This window comes from Jaculus jaculus, chromosome 11 (assembly GCF_020740685.1).
Source record: "Jaculus jaculus isolate mJacJac1 chromosome 11, mJacJac1.mat.Y.cur, whole genome shotgun sequence".
Classification (NCBI taxonomy): Eukaryota; Metazoa; Chordata; class Mammalia; order Rodentia; family Dipodidae; genus Jaculus; species Jaculus jaculus.
Window position 1 is genome coordinate 50,802,075 of NC_059112.1, and position 16,121 is coordinate 50,818,195.

At 35.7% G+C, this 16,121-nt stretch overlaps 1 protein-coding gene across 1 annotated transcript in view; it reads left to right on the plus strand.

Annotated features, from left to right (window-relative positions):
* Fbxl5 (F-box and leucine rich repeat protein 5) overlaps positions 1 to 11,734 on the plus strand; it is a 51,509-nt gene extending 39,775 nt beyond the window's left edge. Inside the window, exons 10-11 of the mRNA XM_004656069.2 lie at positions 4,160 to 4,308; positions 10,892 to 11,734. Coding sequence (XP_004656126.1) covers positions 4,160 to 4,308; positions 10,892 to 10,968 — 226 coding nt within the window. The 3' untranslated portion in view covers positions 10,969 to 11,734. The remainder of the gene's footprint in view (positions 1 to 4,159; positions 4,309 to 10,891) is intronic.
* The last annotated feature ends 4,387 nt before the right edge of the window (positions 11,735 to 16,121 follow it).

Below are 16,121 nucleotides of genomic sequence, written 5' to 3' on the forward strand. Positions count from 1 at the left end.
AATATATGCTTTTATAGTATGTCCCTATGATTTTTTGAATTCCTCTGGAATCTGTTGTGATGTTCCTTGTTCATCTCTGATTTTATTAATTTGTGGCTCTTCTCTCTTTCTTTTGGCCAGATTTGCTAAGAGTTTATCAATCTTGTTTATCCTTTCAGAGGACCAACTCTTTGTTTCATTAATTCTTTGGATTGTTCTTTTTATTTCTATTTCATTAATTTCTGCCCTAATCTTTATTATTTCTTCCCGTCTACTGATTTTTGGTTTGCCCTGTTCTTCTTTTTATTTTGTTTATTTTTGCTTTAAGTTTTATTATTTCCTTTTCCTAGATTTGGGTTTAGTTTGAGTTTCTCTTTCTAATTCTTAATTGTAGTGTAGTGTGACTTTGGCTGATATGGACAAATGTGGTTACTTACCTACCACAAGACATAGACAACAGACCAAATCACCAGGTCTGCCTTGGTGAACCATTGAGTTTATGGGGGCTATTTACATGAAAATGGGTGAGGTGTTGACAGGGCATAGGTGGTTCAAAGGCAGCTAAAGCCTACTCTGGAGTCATGAAAGCTACATTACAGGAGCTTCCTGCTCAATTGTCAGTCAGCTAGAGTCTCCTCTCCCAGCAGTTATTTACTGTTTCTATAACATTGGAGAGGGGCCTTGTGAATCTTGTAAAGTTTCCTGAGTTTATTGACTCTAATAAGTTTCATGAGCTTCATGAGCCTTGTGAGCTTCCTCAGTCCAGGTGGGAATGTTTCATTTAAGAAGAAGTAATTATATAGCACTTCACTTCTTACATGAGTATATTGCCTGAACCTTAGCAGTAATTTCTTTTCTGCATTTATGGCTGAAGATTGGGCAACTGTCCCATGACAGTAGTCACTTACTCTCTCTATCTGGTCGTGTTAGGAACACCCTAAGTAAACACTGCTCACTGAAATTAGAAGTTTCTCTCCATGGCAGATGTTCACAGTAATCTATGGGCAGAGACACAAATGATTAAAAGGTAATTTGTAGGCACATCCCATCCCTTTCACAATACAATAGCCTCCCTGGCCACCAAATGACACATGGAGGTGGCCGCATTGGTATTATTTTCATTCAGCTGCCTATGCCGTGTGCATTCATTTAGTCAGTCTCTCTTCTCCATTCCTTTTCCCCTTCTTTTTTTTTGTCAGGGTGTCAGGTAGCCCAAATGGACCTTGAACTTAGCCCAGGTGGTTTTAAACTCCAGGTCCTCCTGCCTCCACCTTTTCAGTGCTAGTGTTTGCTGCCACATTGAGATCAAACTCTTTAATTTCCATTTTTACTGTTCTTCCAGATGCTTTTCCAAGTCTGTAAGACACCTAAGGGATTGATAGCATTATATACATTACCCTTTTATGGAGGGTGGCAACATCTTGGAAGGCTTACTGTCATCCATGCTTCTTGGTCCTGGATGCAGCAATTTAGGAGATACTTTAAAAAGTTAACAAGTTCTAATATATCATGAAAAAAATCCCATTTCTTTGTGGCAATTGTTCTGTCCAAAGAACAGCATTAGTACTGCAGCTTGGATAGGAGACATTGTCTTACTTAGCTGTCTCTGATACACATTCTCCATGAGCTGTCTGATTCCTCATCCTGGGATGCTGCTGCAGGGCGCCATGTACCGCCCACCTCCCATGGCCTTGGCAGCACCAGAAGAGAAGCAGGGTTGTGCTCTTTCTGCCTTGCTTGACTCTGGAACTGCCCTTCTGGTCTCACAGGCTCCTCTCCATTCACCTAGAGTGGAAGAACTCTGGGTTGAAACAATAATCCCCCCAGTATACTTTCTTTAAGTGGAGAAATGTACAATGCACACTCTGTAAGGATAACTACTCACTCCTAAGTCAGTCTTTTTCATCTGTACCACTTCATTATTTATTCATTTTTTCATACCTTTGGTGACCCATTGCTCATACTTTAAAGCTTTTCTGAGGCTCCCTAGCATCACAAAGCATTTGGCTTTCTGTCCGTTAAGTTATTATTATTATTTTCTGTAGGAATTACTGCTCCACACAAGTCTTTGCCATTTGTTTATGAGTAACTTGGACAGGCAGTACATAGTGGCAACTTAAGCTGTTAGGGACAAAGCTCTGGCTACATCATGGCTGCACTGGTTGCAAACAGTAAAATGGTAGAACCTGATAGTGTGAGGCCAGGTGTAAGTGGCAGCAAGGACTCTTTAGCAAAAGTCCAGTTGATTCTTAGGTCCTGGGGGGCAAGTACCTTAGTGACCATATTCTTTTGGGAGTGAGTATCTCAGCAGTTGTGACTTTATAGCAATACTTGTTTGGCTTGAAAGAGTAAGGTTTCACAGTCCAGTCAGTGCTATTTGCCTAGCATGTAGGATACCTTATCATCTTAGCTCTGCATTGTTCAACTCCTCATATATTTGATAGGCATGAAATTAATTCCTTGGAATCCAGGATGCTGCTTTAGCTCAGACATTGTAGGGTATGATTTCTGTGGACAGCCAAGGTATGGTTTTCCTAGAAGTCAATCAGTTCAGGCTTGGAAATATTTTCCTGCTTTAGGTGGTCAGATAAGACAGCATTTCCTTGGGAGGCATGGTACTGCTTCATCTTTGGCACAAAGGGGTTTGGCTATACATAGTGGCCAGGGCTTCGATTCTCTGGGAACCACCAAATAGGGGTGACTCAGTGATCAAAAAAGCCCTAGGGATGGAAGGGTGCTATAACTACTGCCCTCTGGAGAAGAGATTGTTCCAGCAGCTGCTCTGGTTCCAAGATGATGTTGCATAGTAGCTGTGTGGGCTGTGGCCAGGGAAACAATATAACTCCTCTGCTGAACATAATAACTTGTCAGGACTAAGTGTTCAAGCTGGGGGGCGGCTGGGGGAGTGGTGAAGGCTTGCTTTCCTTCAGGAAAAGTATCTCCTCCTTATGGGTTGGGGATTGGGTGATGGGAGACAAGATGTTTTCTCCCATTGTCTTTGAATGGGCCTGTGTGCTCCACTGGGTTTCTGATATTGCTTTCGTGTAACTAGCCTTTCTCCTTGTGTTACTGACATCAAAATACAGTTTTTATTCTTTGTTTGTCCTACCTTTTGTGGGGGGGACCACTTGACATCTAGTTGGGTATCTTGCACCATCACTCCTAAGAGTTCTCAAAGTCATTGTTTCCTACTTCTGTCATCTTTATTTATTGGTCTATTTCTATTGATTAATTTCTCCCAGGTTCTTTGAATATGTAGTAGTTTTGATTGTTATTTAACTTTGGACACTATCCCTTTAATAGTCGTCACTTTCTAGTCTCATTGATATCATTTCTATAGTTTGTTTATGTTTCTATAGCTTTTCTTCCATTATATGCTTTATTAATGATTTATGTTTCTTACCTTGATTTAGGGCAGAACTTGTACATTATTCACTTGGCATTTTATTTTTTAGTCCTGTTCTTGGCATACTTGGGCATTTGTGATAAGAGATAGATTTAATGAACTTTCTAGAATGCTTTTTCTTAATAGTTATTTGTTATTCCTCTTTCATTGTATTGTACTGCCCTTTGGTTAAAGCCCAAATTCATGGCCTTTGTTACCTCTGTACCTTCTCTTTTGTTACCTTGTTTAAATTTGTTGAGCACTAAAGAAAGTGAACAGTTAAATAATACATACATACCTGTAAAGATAGTGAACACTTCTTTGACTCCATCTCTTTTCTCCTTCCTCAAAGTTCCATGTTTCTTTTGTCTTTAGTTAATTGTATTTGCTTTTTGCAATATAACTTTGAGAAATGACAAAACTGATAATTAGTTTGAAAAGTTCTTGATGATTTTTACTTTTCTTAGACCATCTGGGAAGAAAAGGATCATTACAGCTTCACGGTTCAGTCTTTTCTTCCAATAAGAGTTAAATTATTTTAATGTTACTGTATGTTCTTAAGATGGAATAGTGTCAAGTACTTCTTGATTTTCATTAGGAAAAATGTAGAACATGTTTGAGTCACATGTACCTCTGTTTCTGCATTAAGTCAGATGTCATGGTTTTAGAAAAATTTTTAAATTTTCTTGTTGCAAAAATGAAAGATAGGTAAAATAGTGATCTAGTGAGCCATTGGGGTCTTCATACTTTTCATAGTCAACATATATTCTAACTACTAAATTATTTCTTTTGCAGGGTTTTGACTCTGGGAGGAGGGCTTCCTTACTTGGAGCACCTCAATCTCTCTGGTTGTCTCACTGTAACTGGGGCAGGTCTGCAGGATTTGGTTTCAGCATGCCCCTCTCTAAATGATGAATACTTTTACTACTGTGACAACATTAACGGTAATGCCTTTTAGCAGTGAGATACTTTGAAGGAATTAAGCTTTAAAATTTTGGAAGTTGTAATAATTTTTATAGTTTATATATTTTTGGATCCCTAAATGCATGAATTGTTTTATTTTCAGATTTAGTTCTTTAAATTTTATAAAATTAAAATATTACATTTTTTAAGAATTAACTTCTTGAAAGGTAAGTTCTTGAAGAATGGATATTTTACATATTTATTCTGCCACGTTTGAGGCATGTAAGAATTTAATCATTCAAAAATGACATCTTGTTATAGAAATGTTAATGCTAAGATATTGGCAGTTCTGTGGTGCTATAGTACTCACTCATTAACAGTTTAGAAGTGCTGACTGTTCAGATACAATTATTTCTTAGGGATGATGGGCTCATTTTTCTTGTAGCACTACTCCATCCAATGTAATAGATGAAGAGACCATTAGTAATGTGAACTTCTCAGGAATCCTGGGTCTAGTTCCACATCAATCTCACTGAAGAATGAGAGCAGTACAATATTGTGAAAAGGCTGAGATGAAAATTCCTGTAGTGTTCTGAAAATTGATTCTGGAACTTTAAAAAATCGTCAGTTTAAGTATTTCTTGAAACTGCATTTTTAAAAAAGTTTATCGTGCCTTGCAGTGACCCCATTGAACATATGCATTGAAACTACATTTGGTGCTCATTTGGACATTTGATAGTCATTGGTAGAGACTGAGTTTCTCAGAAGCACACAAAGGTACTTAGTTATTATTAAACAAAGTCATCTTCCTGTAAGCTATAATTGGGATGGACCAGATTGTACTATGTACCTCTCTTTGTATATCATAAATTATTATCTTCAAAAACCTAGTTCATTTAATGTGAAGGAAAATCTGGCAGCTGACAGGAGTCAGGAAGACTAGAGAGAACACTCACATACCAGGATGTAGAGAAGTTTATAAATGTGCCACTGCTTAGAAATTGGGTTTTACTTAAAATATATATCAGGAGGTAGAAAATTTCTGGAAGTATATTACTTAGCAGGAGATGACTTCCTGTGTCCTTGATAAAGTCAACATAAAATGGAGCATATCTTTTCTGTCTTGGTAGTGTGTAATCAAAGAATGATGAAAATGAAGTTATTTTTAAAACACAGTATGTTTATACAATGAAACATTTAGTTTTGTGGATAAAAGTGTTTCCAAGGGAGTTTTTGTTTTGCTTTTAAGTGTTTTAATTGTAGTTTCAGTTTACTTCCTAAGGCTTGCAGAATGTATTGTCAAGACTAATCAGTAAGCATTTATTTATTTTTATTAGAAAGTATATGAATTGTCTTTGAATTGTGCACATAATTTTATTAAAGGCTATGCTTGGGAATGAATCTCATTATCTAATTTGTTACTTATTTTTGGATTTATAGATGCCTGTTGATGAGGTATTATATGCCTACTTGTTTTATGTTTATGTGATCTTAAACTTCTTAAGAAGTTTTAGATGAATGTTAAATCCATAAGATCTCTTACATTTTCTCAGTATTATTTTCAAGCAAGTGCCTTTAATTGCTGAACCATTTCTCTAGTTCCTCAGCATTATTTCATCTTCATCTGTTTTGGGTATATAAAGTATTAATACTGTAGAATTCTAAATTTTTTGCTGAACAGTTTTTAATTTTCAATAAGTACATTTATTTTTGAGGTATGGTCTCATTATAGCCCAGGCTGACTTGGAACACACTCTGTAGTCCCAGGGTGTCCTCAAACTCATGGCAATCCTCCTATGTTTGCCTCTTCAGTAAATTTTAAAGAAGAGATTTGATTTTGAAAGTTTTAAATATAAATTACAATTCTTGAATAATATTGTACTCAATTGTGTGTGTGTTTGTGTGTGTGTGTGTGTGTGTGTGTGTGTGTGTGTATGTGTGTGTTTGAGGTAGGCTCCTGCTCTAGCCCAGGCTGACCTAGAAGTCACCATGTATTCACAGGCTGGCCTTGAACTCATGGAGATCCTCTTACTTCTGCCTCCTGAGTGCTTGGATTAAAGGCGTGTGCCACCAGTCCTGGCTCTATTTTTTTTAATAACTTGATAAATCATGCTTTGCAAAAAGTGAAAATAACTTAAAGTTTACAGGGTGACTTGTCCTAGAACTTGTGTTAATTAAAGCTAGTTCTTTTTAGTTTCTTGAGGTAGGGTTTCACTCTAGCCCAGTCTGACCAGGAATTCACTATATAGTCTTATGGTGGCCTTGAACTCACTATAATCCTCTTATTTCTGCCTCCTGGTATTTAAAGCTAGTTCTTAAAGCAATGCTCTGCTATAATTTTTTTTTCCTTAAAAAGAGGTATGAACACTTTATAAAGTGCCAGTATTGTATTCGATTTTAAAGATGATACTACTGGGATCTTTCAAAATAGGACCTATTTAATGAATGTTTAGGAGCTCTCTTATTTGTTAAGTTAGCCAATATGTTCTAATACATAGTTTTAGAAATATGTACTTTGACTATTTAAAAAATTAACATAAAGCCTCCGTGGTGGCACACACTTTTAATCCCAGCACTCAGGAGGCAGAGGTAGGAGTATCGCCATGAGTTCAAGGCCACCCTGAGAATAGAGAGTGAATTCCATGTCAGCCTAGGCTACAGTGAGACCCTACTTTGAAAAAAAAAAACATTGTGTTTTGTTAAAGTAAAATTGACATACTAACCACCAGAATATAGCTAAAAGAAGTAGATGCTTGTAAGCAGTAGTTTTAAATGAAAAGGCAGAATGATTGTTTTCTGCAATTTATTGGAGAGGCAAAATTGTCTCTGTAGAATTGCTACTTTGAGCAAGACATTGTACTCAGCCTTGGTACAAGATGAAAAATTTCTGATCCTTTTGAATGATTTCTAATTGTTCCTTGATTTGAATATAAAAGATTACTTAGCTATAATGCATTGACATGACTCTTTAACATCATTGAAGAAGTGCTTACTGTAATGAGTTTAGAGCTCTGAAGAACATTTGAACAATGACAGCAAATGAACTTTTTGTACTGATTTACATTTCAATGAATGTATAATCTAGGAATTAAAGTAGATTAGCTCATAGTTCTGGAGATGACATAGTCTCAGATGATTTGCTCTCTTATGTTTCTAATTTAAGTTATAGAGGAATTAAAGGTAAGTGAAGGTAAGTGTAGACATACAGCATGAGTAATATATAATACTTAAAACCAAGGAAATCAAGTTATTTTATAATCAAAATTTGGAGAAATAAAAGCTACCTTTATAATGCTTTTCATCTGATATTTAGAATGCTTTCTTAAAAGATTTATTCTTTGTGGTGACTTTAAGATTTTCCATGCTACTAGAATTTTACTTTTTAATTGTTTAATATAATTTAGCTTTCATTATCATAACTAACTTCTCTCTCATACATTAAGATAGATACTTGCTAGTGATAGCTCACATATATCAACAAAAATGTACTTTAAATTGTTGCAGTAAAATCTCTTGAAATATAGCTTTCTACCTGAGATACTTAGCAACCCAGTGTGTTTTGGTCATTTTTGCTTCTGCCTCACTTCCACTGTTGTCCTATTTTATCTTTTCTGACAGATCTTGTGTTGAATTTTAGGATCTTACTATTAATGTTTACAATTGTCATGCTTTGAAATATGTTCTCCCCTTGCTTTCTTTAGTATGAGATTTAAGTGTGAAACACTGGTTTTCTTCATTTGTACTTTGTTCTAGGCCTTCAGCCGCATGTAATCCCTTGATGGATACTTTTATGGATTATTAGAATCAGATACTGATTACTGCTCTGTTATTGAACTTACAATGGTAATGTAGTTTTGAGGCATTTAATATTGGTATTGGTTATGGACCTATGTGTGTCTCTTTATAGATCCTATTTTCTCACACTTGAAAGTATCATAGTACTATGTCTTATGTACTTAGAGTACCAATAGAACTTAGGTATTCCAGTACCTATTTGAAGGAAGTGACACATTTTATGTCAGTATAAGCAGGAATTTTATTTATTATTTTGTGATGAATATAGTGATGTTGGCAACAGAATTGTGATAGCTTTCTGTTTTGTCTGTTGTACAGATTTTTATAGACATCATTTTTCCTCTTTTCCTCCTCATGCCTTGGACTTTGAGGACAGTGATCCAGGTGCTCAGGGTGGAGACTGGAGATGCTGGCCTGTGTCTTCAGCTAGATGTGAGCCTCCAGGAAAGCAGCTTTCTTGGAGCACTTACTTTTGAGGCTCCCTTTTACTATTTTCTCCTCAAAACCAGTTTTACACTTCACTTGCTTCTAGCCGTTGCTTATGCTTTTGCCCTGACCACTGTTGAAGTCAGTTTAATATTCCTTCTTTACCTTTTTGTCAGTAAATCAGAGACGTGATACAAATCTGATCAGTTTATATGCATTTGTAGTCCATCTACTTGGAAGGCTGAGACATAAGGATTTCTTGAACCTAGGAGTTTGTGGGCTGCCTGGGCTAAATAAGATCTTGACTGTTAAAAAGTATAAAACATGTGTGTGTATGTGTGTTTTGTATGGGTATAAGCATTTTGAATTATTTTAAGTTATTTTAGTTTGGAAAATTAAAAGTTTTTATGTCTCCTATTATTTTCTTCTCCTTTAAAATTCTGAGAATGGAATTAGATACAAACAAAACATCAGACACATTTTGGTGAAAAATAGGCAGTTTAGACATTTCATAGATTATATGTCACAACAAGGGAATGGTAATGAGGTAGGCTTTAGTCTTTGAAAAAGGTACCAGATAGCTGGTTGGCAAAGCAGTAAGTATTTTTAGGGTTCCAGAAGATAAGCTAAGAAGGGAAATGGTAAGGCTGGATGGTGTATGGTAATGCATAAAATTGCAAATACATTCAAAGGAAAGACCTGGTCAAAGACTTAACAGTGGGAGCAGACTTTCAAAACTTAGGATTCCTTCTTGTCAGGGCATTTCTAATATTGTAATAAATGAATATGGGTTAGAAATTTTACATTGACCCAACAGTTTAGATTACTTAACTTGGTATCCTATTTTAAGGGGAAATAAGAAAAATGCTGCTTTATACATTTTTTTTGTTTTTATAAATTTTAACTATTTGTCATATTTAACTTTTAATTTAAAATAGAATATATTTTATTAAGTAACTAAAATGGACTTACAGCTATCTAATTTTAAAATATATAAATATATACTATTAATATACTATTATAAGCTGCAACAATCCTAAATTTGGGACCAACTTTTTTTTACTTATACTATTACCCAATTGCAAATATGTTCTGCTCCACCCCCTTTGAATTTGAAGTGAATTCCAGATATCATGTCAATTTTATAATTAAGTAATTGAAAATAAGTCAAATCACAAGCTATTGCAATTCCATATATGTGTGTCAAATTCATTGTTTTTCTTACTTAAATAAGTTTGTCATTTCGGCAGTGAAATGTTTGAATATTATACATCAGTGACTATATCCTAAGAAATTCTCCCATTTTCTTTTGTATATGCCATCTTGGGAAAACAATCAATTTTCTGGAATACATGTAATCTGCAGTTGCTAAAAAGTACTTTATTAGCACAGTTGCCTACTTTTAGAATGAAGAACTACTTAAAGTAGCAATGCACATTGAATCTGTGTTTCTGAATTAAGCTGGATATCTAGTGCAGCGATTTTTCAGTTATAATCCATGAGGTATTTTCTTTAGTCATAGTTTTTAAATTTCATTTTGTTCTGGCAAGGCACAATTGCAAGTGTTTGGTTTTTCTGTTGGGTACATAAAGAATATTGTGCAGGCATACACTAGTGCACACAATCCTTTCTATATTTGCTTTTCTTTATGAACACTATTTTTCATTCAGAATACTCAAGTATTGAGCATATGCTATGAAATTCGTTATTTTTAAATTTTATGTCCCATAATAGATTTTTCATCCATTGTTGGGGTGGTATAATGTGGCTGGGATGAAATTTTATTTATTCCACAAATGCTTTATTATTCTGTGTGAGTCATAATTTTCATTGTCTAAGATGTTAATTAATCACTTTCTATTCAGTTTTAAAAATAATTTTATCTAATGCTGTCATGTTTTGGGAGCTTACAAATGTTAATGAGAATTTGGCATATACATCAAATCTGTGTATAGTGTATATTTAAAAATTTGAATGTATTTATTACTGTAATTGTTCATCATTGAATTCTTTAATTGATCTATATCGGATAGACTTTTTTGGCCTTAGTTGTATTTCTAGGAAAAGTTTTCATATTATATAAGAACCTGTTGTTAAATTAGTCAGGTAGTCTGGATTTTGTAGATTGGCTTTTCATTTTATAAGACTGTTGATAAAAATTTCATTCCTTCCTTCCTTTAAATTACCTTTTGACCATGAAGGCTATATTAGATCAAGTCAAACTGTTAATAGCAATTTTTGCCTGAGTTTTAAAAATATACTCATTGTAAATTTCACTTCTGTGATATAAATGTAGTGTTAGTAAAACTAGATTTTTATAAAGATCCATAATAAGCAGATTCATTTTTATATGATCTCTAAAAATTTCCTCCTTTCACATACTGTGTTTTTGTTTTCATACAGGTCCACATGCTGACACCGCCAGTGGATGCCAGAATTTGCAGTGTGGTTTTCGAGCCTGCTGCCGCTCTGGTGAATAATCCTTGACTTCTGACCTTTGTCTACTTCGTTTAGCTGAGCAGGCTTCCTTTCATGCACTTTACTTATAGCACAGTTCTTGTGTTAACATCCCTTTTGAATGTGTCTTGTTTTGGCCCCATTTCTTACTATCTCAGAAAACTTACCAGTGAATTGTACAGTGTTGTTTTCCTTGCAAAATATATTTTTGTTTTAGAAAGGGATTATTAGGTCCTTTTGTTAGGATGAGAACAGTTTTACTGGATTTCTTTGAGAAGAATGTCAGTAATCCAATGCCATTTAAAGTACTTGGACACTAAGGAGGATCACAGGTTCTCTTGTGCAAACACTGTATAAGCTTGCAGGTTCTTTCAGATGGACATTTTGGAAGGTTGTTTTCAAAGACTGCACATGAGACTCTGAGTTTCAATGGGGGGGGCAGTCACTGGTTCTCTTGTGCAAACACTGTACAAGCTGGGCAGGTCCTTTCACATGGACATTCAAAAGGGTTTGGATACTAATCTTCTTCCCCCAACATTTTCTTTATTTAAATAGTTCTCAGGGGCCATTTCAAATACCCCACCCATGAGATTCTCTTAGGATTATAGAGTAAATTGGCTTCTTGGTGTTAGCTCAGTGAGCTAAGCAAGTACCAGTCTAGTTGTATTTGCTTTCTTTCAGACCCCTGGTTGCTACTGCTGCCCCTAAATTGTCAAATTTGGGAGAATTTTTAAAAATTTCACTATTGTTTGAAGAAATGTATAAATAAAATTTACTTTGAAGACTTTACGAAGTAGTGATTATTTTATAATATATGTGTACGCATGTATGTGAGTGCAGGTGTGTGCATGCCACAGTACACGTTGGAGTCGGAGGACAACTTTCAGGTTGGTTCTCACCTTCCACTTGATTTAAAGCAGTCAGTCTCTCATTCATTGTTTACTACTCCCATTTGTGTGCTCCTGGGAAATTCTCATGTCTCCACCTCTCCTCTCCCTGTAAACTTACTAGAATTGATGCAGGATTTGGGAGTTCAGGAGCAGTCTCCCAGACTTACAAAGCCCAATTTCGGGTCCTTATCCAACATTTTGAATTGATAAAATGAGCCTCAGGAAGTTAGATTATGAATTATTTAGTTTTTTTTTTTTTTAGGGAGAAATCACAAATTTGGGGGTTTATTTAAGGGAAATTGGGATCTAGGAAAAGTCTGGAGCAGAGTCACAAGCACATGGAAGATAGGAAATGCACACTCATGTGAAAGGCACAACACAGTTCATGAGGTTCATTCAAGAGAAATGGAGGCCTGGGAAGAGGTCAGAGCAGAGCCCAAAGTTAAGGTGTTTGTCTGCAAAGCCAAAGAACCCAGGTTCGATTCCCCAGGACCCATGTAAACCAGATGCACAAGGGGGGTGCATGTGTGCAGTTCATTTACAGTGGCTGGAGCCTCAGTGCACCCATTCTCTCTCTCCCCCTTTCTCTCTGTCAAATAAAAAAATTTTTTTTGTTGTTTTTAAAAAGCTTGTCTGTGCTGTTTCCACCTCTCTTTGCCCTGTAACCTCTGTCTGGATGCACATAAGTCTGCCTTTTCCCTAGGGAAAGCACTGTTTCTTGACCTGTGTTAGGTTTTCTGCTTGCCTCTGCTTTATGATTTGGGGTGACTTCTCACTTTAATTACATGTATGATTTTCCCGTGATCACTGAGTCTACCACATGTTTATTTCCTTTACACTTTAAACCTAATTGTGTATTTCCTCTAAACTCTGGGCCTGCTATCTGTATAATTTTTCTAAACTCTGGGTGACCATAATGCTCTTTATTATCCATTTCTCACTGCCTGGCACTCTCTCCTATTCTCAAACCATTACCACTTATTCTTAATTTTCTTCCATGAAGAGGTTCAGGGTAGAGGCTGTGCCTTCTACACAGGTGCGTGTTTCTTCTAAATTTCTCAACATAAGCTCATTTTTAAAAATTTGGTTGTTTTATTTATTATTTAGTTTTTTGACTAAATTTATTTGTTTGCAAGCAGAGAGAGAGAGAGAGAGAGAGAGAGAAAGAGAAGGTGAGAGAGTAGGCCTGCCAGGGCCTTCAGCTGCTGCAAATTAACTGCATGTGTCACTGTGCATCTGGTTTTACATAGGGACTGAGGAATTGAACCTAGTTATTAGGCTTTGCAGGCATTGATACATCTCTCCAGCTCTGTTTAGGTGTTTGAGTTCTCTGTCAATATAAGAAATTAATCTTCTGTCAGATGTATAGCTGTCAAAAATTTTCTCCGATTCTATACCTCAGATCATCTTTAGTTTCTCTTTGGAGTGCTTAAGCGTTTTTATTGTACAAGCCTTGTACTTCTATTGTTGGGTTTATTCAAAGCTTTTTTTTTGAGAGGGAGTAATTTATGAATAGGATTGTTTTCTGATTTTATCCTTAGCACGTTAGTTATTGGTATATTATAAAGACTACTGATTTCTGTGTTAATTTTATATCCTTCCACTTTGCTGAAAGTGGTTATCAGCTCTGTTTTCTAGAAGTCTTTAGGGTTCCTTATATATTAGAATTATATCATCTGCAAATAATGATCATTTAATTTCTTTATTTCTTATTTTATCCCTTTTATTTGTCTTCTGTGGGGATGAAGTGAAAGAATGAAATATAAGAATCAGGCTAGAGAGATGGCTTGGCAGTTAAGGTGATTTCTTGCAAAGCCTAAGGACCTGGGTTTGATTCCCCAGTACCCACATAAAGCCAGATGCACAATGTGACCCATGAATCTGGGATTCATTGACAGTGGCTAGAGGCCCTGGTATGCCTAGTCTCTTTCTATATATATACATATATATGTATATACACACACACACACACACACATATATGTATGTATATACCTCTTTCTCTCAATAAATATTAAAAAAATATATGAAGCCAGGCATGGTGGCACATGCCTGTAATCCCAGCACTCCAGAAGTAGAGGTAGGAGGATTGCCGTGAGTTCGAGGCCACCCTAACAGTACGTAGTGCATTCCAGGTCAGCCTGGACCAGAGTGAAACCCTACCTCAAAAAACAAACAAAAAAAGCAATATGAGAATGAGCTATGGTAAATCACTGGGAGAATATTTCTTATGGAACTTAGAAGTAACTTTTCTGGGAATATTGCTGTGATATGCTTTCTCTCCTAAATTCCTGTCTCATAATTTACCCAGAAGGTAATCTTACAACCATGCAATCATTGTGCATAAAATAATGTAACTAAGTCGCTTATGCCTTACTTTGTCTTTGGCCTGAAAAACACAGATGACCAGTATTGACAAGGAATGGTAAGAGATGCTGATTGATCTTGTTACACTTTTTGCCCTACTTCCTCAGTGACCTGGTTGTACTTCTGACACATAATAACACTTACATGAGTAAAATATGCTCACCATATTGAAGACAACACCCATTAAAAGTAACCAGTTAACTGTTGGAACTGTTGAAAAGAATAGGTGGGCTTAATGTAATTTTGTTTGTAAAGTGTGTGTGTGTGTGTGTGTGTTCTGGATTAGCCAGAACTGAATAGGTCATATCCCCAAATCCTTGCCCTTAATAAATGTTTAAAAAAATCCTTAGAATCAGAAGTTCCTTTTATTGAAAGGTGTGTATTAATGAATGTCATCTTTTTTTTTTTTTTTGGTGTTTTGAGGTATGGTCTCACTCTAGTCCAGGCTGATCTAGAATTCACTATGTAGTCTCAGGGTGGCACTGAACTCATGGCGATCCTCCTACCTCTGCCTCCCAAGTGCTGGGACTAAAGGCCTGTACCACCATGCCTGTCATGGATGTCATTCTTGATGTTGTAGGGCTTGGTGTTTTTCTATTCCTCTTTTGCATTAACTATTCAGGCATGGTTTGTTCATTCCTGTGACCTCCTGTATATGCTTTTCCTTCCTATTGGTCTCAAGGTTTGTTTCAAATATTTTCCATACATCTGGCTTAGTATAGACTTCCTTTAACCTGTTTTGTCATGGGAAATTCTCCTTTCTCCTTGAATTATGACAAATAGTTTTGCTGGATATAGTAGTATGTGTGGGCAGTTGTCGTTCAGGACTTAAATACATCATTTCAAGCTCTTCTGGCTTTTCTTTTTTAAAGTTTCTGTTTAGAGATCTGTTTTTATTCTGATGGGTTTATCTTTATGTAACCAGGTGCTTCTGTCTTACTGTTTTCAATATATTTTCTTTGGTCTCTGTATTTGCTAGTTTAATTATATGGTGATGAGAGGTTCTTTTCTGGTCATGTCTGGTGTTCTAAATGCTTTAAGTATCTGTTTTGGCATCTCTTAGTCTAAATTTGGGAAATTTTCTTTTATGATTTTGTTTAAAATACTTCCTGTGTCTTTAGGTTAAAATCCTTTTTCTCTCTGCCCAGAATTCTTAAGTTTTAGCTCTTCATGGTATCCCAAATGTCTTGAAAATTCTTGCTCATACCTTTATTTATTTCCTGTGAGAATGCTCCAAATCCTTTACCTTGCCTTGTCTTCAAGGTCAGATATTCTACCCTTTCCTTGATAATGTTCAGTTAGTGAGACCATACAGGGTTTTTTTTTGTTTGTTTGTTTTGTTTTTTTCAAGGTAGAGTCTCACCCTAGCCTAGGCTGGCCTAGAATTCACTATGAGACTGTACAATTTTTTATTTGACTATGTTTTCTATTTCTAGTATTTCAGGTTAGTTTTTCTTCAGTATTTCTGTTTCTTTACTCATATTTTATATTAACCTTCTTATTTCCTAAAGTTTATTTCCTGTGTTCTCCTTTAGGATTTTGTTTTCTTCAATGCATTTAATTTCTTTGAACAGACTTAGAAATTTTCTTTTAAATTCACTCTCTGGCATTTCATCTAATTCAGTCTCACTGGAGTTCATTACTGTTGAACTTGTAATTTTTGAAGGAGTTATGTTGCTTTGATTTTTAAAAAATGTGTATTACCGTGTTGGGATTTTTACCTCTCAGATTATTTCCATGCTTGGATTTTTGTTTATCAGCTGTATTTTTAGATGTGTAGGTCAGAAGTTGTATCTTTATGGTAGACTTAGTTGTTGTGGTTTTTAATCCTTTTCCTTTGGGCAAGTGTTTAAATACAGTGTTTTTCTTCCTCCCAGAGCCATACTGTTTTAGTGGGTGAGCATGTATGTGTATGTTTGC